Source organism: Branchiostoma floridae, chromosome 4 (genome assembly GCF_000003815.2).
Source record: "Branchiostoma floridae strain S238N-H82 chromosome 4, Bfl_VNyyK, whole genome shotgun sequence".
Lineage (NCBI taxonomy): Eukaryota > Metazoa > Chordata > Leptocardii > Amphioxiformes > Branchiostomatidae > Branchiostoma > Branchiostoma floridae.
The window spans coordinates 26446934-26453589 of NC_049982.1; the positions used below are offsets into that span (position 1 = coordinate 26446934).

At 40.1% G+C, this 6656-nt stretch overlaps 1 protein-coding gene across 1 annotated transcript; it reads right to left on the reverse strand.

Annotated features, from left to right (window-relative positions):
• Positions 1-2209: 2209 nt before the first annotated feature.
• On the reverse strand, positions 2210-6601 carry LOC118413079 (C-factor-like). The gene is made up of 5 exons (XM_035816225.1): positions 6319-6601; positions 5170-5352; positions 4135-4309; positions 3620-3776; positions 2210-3213 (listed from the first exon to the last, which is right to left on the reverse strand). Exons 1-5 carry the CDS (start codon positions 6457-6459, stop codon positions 3084-3086), a joined length of 786 nt encoding a protein of 261 aa, XP_035672118.1. The 5' UTR covers positions 6460-6601; the 3' UTR covers positions 2210-3083.
• Positions 6602-6656: the final 55 nt, after the last annotated feature.

Below are 6656 nucleotides of genomic sequence, written 5' to 3' on the forward strand. Positions count from 1 at the left end.
CTTTACTTGCCATGTGGCAACCTTTAGTTTTACTTATGTGTCTCTAATGTCTATACCGGTAGTAATTAGTGCAGGGCTCTAGCCAGCTCGAAATTTTTTTCTGTCAACCAATTCCCATTGTCACGAAAACACTATTCCAGGAGTTAGAGAGACTGAACTGAGACCTTGAAAAACGGGTTTTAATGAGATTATCGTATGCTAAAGGGCACCGACACACATTGTTAACAATCATAACAATAGCAAAACAAACAGTGTGTGGCTTTTACGGCCGTGGACAGCGTCCCCAAGCCGCCTGTAGCTTCCACCAAGGAGCTTTTATCAGATTTTTGTCCGTCAAGGTTGACGGATTGGTTTTAAAATTTTTCCGTCACAAGCAGCTAATTTCCTTCAATTGACGGAAAAACGGACGCTGGCTAGAGCCCTGGATTAGTGCCTGTATGTGTTCCATGTTTGTGTTGTGGGCAGATACTGCTACTACAGAAAGATGGACAGGTCATCAAGTTATTTAGATTAGCAGAACTTGAAGAAAGCAGGACTTTTATTATTCAATCGGTGCAATGGTGTAGGTGTCTTGGTGAATTTTTTGCAGTAATTTTTTTCTATGTAATAAGAATGCAGTTATGATAGAAACCTTGACTTTGCCTTTGAAAGATATATTGTCAAATTTAATTGCATAAAGAGATTTTGCACATTCAAGTTTTGCAGCAGCAGATGATAATTTTGCAAAAAGAAATTTTGCATAACGAAAGGGGATCACTCGCTATCCACTGTTAGCCTGGTATCCGGCCGTAATATAGCTCCCGAGTCTCTTCTCTCCTCTTTGCAATGACTCGGGAGCTATATTACGGCTGGATACCAGCCTAATCCACTGTCACATATTATTTTTTTTAGGTGGTAGATATGAGAAATGCTACATGTAGCCATTGTTAACGTGAGCTATGGAATTATAAGCCATTTCACAGTTTAAACTGCACATGCACAAGGTCCAAGGCCACTAACTTGTCTACAGTCTAGACCATGTCTAGACATGTTTTCTTTCTGTCTCATCAGGAACATTCAACTTTGACATATTATTCACATCACACTCTGCATGTGCAATTTAAACCATGAACCAGCTTATAGCCTGGGCATCATTCCAGTTGTTAGTGAGTGAGTGTGGAAGTGATAGTCAACTCACCAGGCTAGGTGTGCGAAGCACCATATTACAATTTTATCAACCTGCTATAATTTCCAAGCAGCTTTTTTAGCAAAGACACCCTGAGAGGGTAACAATATTCAATTGGCCCCCCGAGATCTACTGCAGTTGAGAACAGGAATGGCTATTAGAATTTTGTTACCTTACATTTTGTTTCCTTAGTTGTCCTGTTTGGTGTTAAATTCCCATTGAGACGTGCACAGTTCTCCAAATTTTTACCAGACATAAAAGTTATAGGTTTCTCGTAAAAAAAAAAGGGAATATTCGTATTGCTGTTGATATTACCACGAGGAGGGGTAACAACACCATTGTTGAAAAGAAATGCGGCTGTGACCTCCCTGTTTGAGTGCATGTAGATCTTGGGGCACATATGGATACTGTTTGGACACCATAACTGTTACAGTCTTTGCCCCAATAGATCTGCTTGGAGATTATCTGCTTTATTGTTGCCATAGACTAGCCACAGACCTGCCAGAGAAGATTTCAGTTGCACATTTTATTGTTCAGTAGTTTGTTGTGTTGTATATATTAAATGGTTGAATGTAATATATTGTTAGGGGATATTCCAGTTTAGACAGGTTGAATTTTTCTTTAGTGCTGTAAAAATTTTGTCGGTGGATGTAAATTTAAAGATATAGAGTTGAACTGGATAAACTATTTTTTCATGTTCATCATGGAATGTTTCATCTACTTCCTTATAGTACAATAGATGTTTTCTTTCATTGGGATGTTGATTTACACTTGTACATGTACTTATATTGAAATCCATCTGAGTTGCATATTGATTTTCTTGGCTCAGGTAAAGTTTGTGTCTAGAGCAGTCTTTCTTTTTGTCCAATAGCTAGGCCACACTATCGAGGGTCAAAGTAAAACCTTTTTCCCAGCAAACTTTTAACTACCTAAACCAAAAATGTCAATACGTAACTCGTGGGGACTTCAGTATATGCACAAGTGTGAATGGGCCCTTAAGATAGTCTATTCTGGTGTGCATAAGAATTTAAGGACAGAAAAGAAAGGAAAAATCAAAAACAGATTTATTTAGATTTTGTCTTATTGTTATCCAAGATGCCATATGCCCTAAATAGTCATGTGTTGACAAGTTGCTATGTTGAATATCAATTTGAAAGCTATTCATTTTAATACAACCAAGAACAATCTCTGTTATGAAAAATGATATGTTAATCCTTGGTTGTGAATAGAGAACTAAGTCATTCACCAACCTAAACAGATGAAACTATTCACACTAGTGCTGGCTATGTTGTTGTCATTTACTAGGGATAGACTTGTATGCAGGATAAATACTGTATGTCTACTGTGGAACAAACAAAACATCTGATCATGTAGTTCTATACAGCAAATACAAAATCCTTTTCAAAGTCTGTGTTTGGTTGTTATTCTATATGCTATGGTCACATTTGGAAAAGGGGGTCCCTTGGGTAGTTTATGAGCCTTTTTTTTACACCCAATGTGGCCCCGTAGGACACCTGAAGACACCTGGCTAATGGTCAAGTCACAGATTTGTTTTAAAACCTCAAAATAGCAAATGGATGCCATGATCTAACTGTGGAATCACCAAGCAGTACCCCCATGGTACCCGGCAGACCACTGGGACAAAGTTGTGGCTTCAGGGCCAGACCAGGGCTTCATCCCTTAAGATGTATGTAAATGTCACTGGTATGTCTTGTTGTAAGACTGTGTCACAGTTACTGTCTCTTATATGATGGCAAGCTAAAGTCGGGTCCCACAAACTGGAGAGTTCTACGCGAAATCCTCCCTTCTGGTTCAAGGTGGGGCTGTAGCAGGTCCATTTGTAGACAGCCTTCCTAACTCCATTATCATACCTGAGAGTTTGTCAAGTTCATGTCCAGCCAATTGCAGTGATGGACCACTAGAATGGCATCTCCTTCCCCTCCCATGTGAAGAACTTGCCTGTGTGCTGCATCGTCAGTCCGTTTACAAAGTCCATCAGGCACTGGACAGAGCGCTCTGTTGAGAGCAGTTTGTCGCTCGGTACATTCCTAATAAGGTACCGGAAACAAACAGTCAGGCAAAAAACAGTATTAAGAATTGACTTAAGCACAAAACAGGTACATATAATAAAGTATTGTAAAGTTCTTGTTGATTCTGTCTAATAGTATGCATTTTCTCGCTAGCACATAGCAAGAAATTAAAAACAGGAAATGAGATAAACTTTGGAAACCTCTTCTGGGACCTTTGACCTAACTTCCTGTTAGTGTGCCAACATGACATACCAGTACATTTGTATATGGAAATAAATGTAGAAACACACACACAGACAAACAGACATATACACCGAGAGTACTACCTCCAATTCACGTATGTAATAATCTTTACGAATGGTGCAGTATGAGACCAAATGATTCGTGCAACTACTTGGCATTTCTGTGGCATACAATATCTTACTTATGGTAGGGCCTGGAGAGGTCTGTGTCCACTGTACCAGGGTGCAGACTGACACAGATCACCTTGTTTTTGCCTCGGCCCAGCTCGATGCTGAGGTTCTTGGTAGCCATGTTCAACGCACACTTGGACATACGGTAGGAGTACCAACCTCCAAGACCTGAGTTTGTCAGAGATTTTGGAGTAAGCAATAACAAATAAATACATCAACTGGATAAATTCCAAGAAGACTGTTTCAAAATACCTACAGAATCTGTTTCCAGGAGATTGAGATATTTTGTCAAAGCCTGGGGTTTACAATATCATCTCAAGACTTGTCAAGATTTCAGAAGATGTTTAGAATAAATCTGAATTTAGACGATATCATGCTCTAGTATTAAAGCATAAGTCTAGAATTATTAGTCCAAATCAATCCTTAATGTTCTGAAGTTGATGGGCATATTTATCCTAAAAACAATTATCATATACATAATATAAGAAACTGACAGTAGTCAAAGTAAGCAGGGTGCTAGTCTCACCATTGTCTGTTGTGGAGCCAACCTTAGCTGATAAGTTGGCCATCACTGCAGCGTGTGTCCGCTTGTTTGATCCATGTTGCCCAAATGCTCCTGTTCCCTTCTGTAATAGTGGTGAGAAGTACTTGGCTACCAGCAATGGTCCTACAGCATTGGTGCTAAAAGTTGTTGACAAACCCTGAAGAGGACAAAAAAAGAGAGAATTTACCAGTATTCATCAATACACAATGAAACATCAGCACATGATAAAAGAAATTCTGTAATTCCTTTGTCCCAAAACTGCTGCTAGCGCTGCCAGTCAGTTTAAGAAGCGGCCAAACCTCAGACTGGAGAGAGGCTTTTTTGAGAATAGTGGGGGTCACTAGGTGTGCTTGGCTAAAACTAGGTGAGCCATGACAAAGCCGCATTGCAATATGAGCAACGAAAAAGCATAATTCAGGCTTCTTCTTCCAGCCCTGTTTGACCACTTCCTTACACTAGGTAATAACCTCCTTGGAAAGATTGACAGTAACACCTTTCTCACGCAGTAACCATCATGATGATAGATCTAAAACGAGTTCAATGCGGCAAACAAAAGACTAACCATCATAATTACAAGTTCAACCAATGATAGTATGGCAATTAGAAAATTGATCAAATAAGAGAATGGCTGCATGTCCGTTAAATATTTGCATTATCACATTTTTATTTTGCATCTCTTAGGGGACTATGGGATCATTCTACGCTACTCTAAATCTAAATGGCTACATGTTTTGGTGCATATAACACTAGTATTTGGTCGATCTTGTATTGTGAAAAGTTGTGTGGTTTGCGGAAAAACTAAATGGGGGCTGATTTTAGAAATAAATTTTGTCTGTTTGCTTCATTGACCTCGTCTTCCATCTCATCATCATCATCATCATCGGTCGACTGCTGCGCAGGCGACTGCAAGCTTCCTCCAGTTCAGTCTATTGGCAGGAGCTATCTTCGATCTATTTTAAGCATTGTGACTGCCACACGAGAAAGATGTATCAGCAGTAACACTTATTTAACTCCCACCTGAGAGGAGACATCCCTGAGGCTGGTTTCCCCCCTGCCGCTGGGGTGGAGGATGCCGGCACAGTTGATGAGCAGGTCCACACCCCCGCCATGGTGCTGCTGCACCTCGCTGGCCGCCCGCTGGATCGAGCCTTCATCAAGGACATCAAGGGGTACGATGTGCAGGGTGCTGGGAAACTCTGCCTGGATAACATATATCATGAAGTCACTTTGTAGGAGGGTCTGCATGTTTTTTACGTAAGGCGTAGGCAGCCTATTTTTATTTCCCGTAACTCGTAGGGAAAACCATTTTATCTACGTAATTCGTAGTGAGGTGACCAAATTTAGCGTAATTGCCTTCCTTGATTTAGCGTAATATGTAGGGGGTTCTTCTGAATTGAGTGTAAATCGTTGTCGGGACCCCCCATGTAGACCCTCTTGTAGAAGTTGTTCTGTTGTTTAAAATGATGCTGCTGATGATGACAATCGACAGAGGGACACCTTGTTACTGTACATGTTTAAATTTTCAAAGTGGTTCAATGTTTCAGAGCTTTTCACAGTGACCACTTCACCGCATTAATAAAATTTGAGACATCATGAAGAAGCTTGTTCTGTCTTTGCCTTACATGTAACTTCATGAACACTACATTTTCTCCCTACCGCGCCGAGAAATTAAATACAGTTATGCCTAATTTCAGTTCTGCTTGGAGATCAAAATATGTGATGAATAAAAATTTCCTGCCATGTGAAAGCAATGGAATATAAAATTTCTTCATCAACAATGCAAAGTTCGCCAAATCGGAAATGTTGAACAATTGCTTGCTGCTGCCTGTAGGTACAAGTGAAGACGCTTAGAGGAGGCCCAAACCTGAATACCACTTCTTCCCAAGCTTAGAATAATCAATAAGAAGGGGTCATGACCCCAGCTTCAGAACATGTCCTAGTAAACAGTTTTGCTGCAATACTATAAAAAGCTGCTAGGGGCTCATATTCCGATTGTCCTTTGTTTTGCAACAAGTACTAAATAATATATAACTGGTGCCTATATTACTATTATTCATAAATAACTGTTTGAGTTTTTTTAATATCTGATAAAGCAAACTACAATGTATAATTTGCTATTGTGGAATATATACATGCACGAAAATTATAATCCAACAGGCAACTTGCCTGTAGGGTTTGCAGTTCTGTGGCACCTCCAGGATTTCTACATGTTGCAATGACTGTGCTGTTGGGAACTCCTCTCAGCAGATGCCTGCAAAACTGCAGGCCGATTCCTCTACTCGCACCTTGCACCAAACAGGCAGGCATTCTCTTCAACTGTTTAGTGCTCTAAAAAACACGCATTTCGAGTTAAACACAAAGGCATATAACGTTAGAAGCAACGGCGTGTCAGAGTTGTCAGAGTTGCAAGCTTGTGTAACACCAGGAAAAGATCAGCTGATGTCGTAAAACATGATGTAATGGTGTTTTGCGACACATTGAATGATTTGCGTTAGACGATTTGC

Bases quoted from the DNA above. Each gene is read 5' to 3' on its own strand.
- LOC118413079 (XM_035816225.1), bottom strand. From the start codon at position 6,459: ATGCCTGCCTGTTTGGTGCAAGGTGCGAGTAGAGGAATCGGCCTGCAG. The intron at 5,353-6,318 runs GCAAGTTGCCTG...TATGTTATCCAG, and splicing joins CAGAACTGCAAACCCTACAG to GCAGAGTTTCCCAGCACCCT. The intron at 3,777-4,134 runs GTGAGACTAGCA...TGACAAACTCAG, and splicing joins TGGCTCCACAACAGACAATG to GTCTTGGAGGTTGGTACTCC.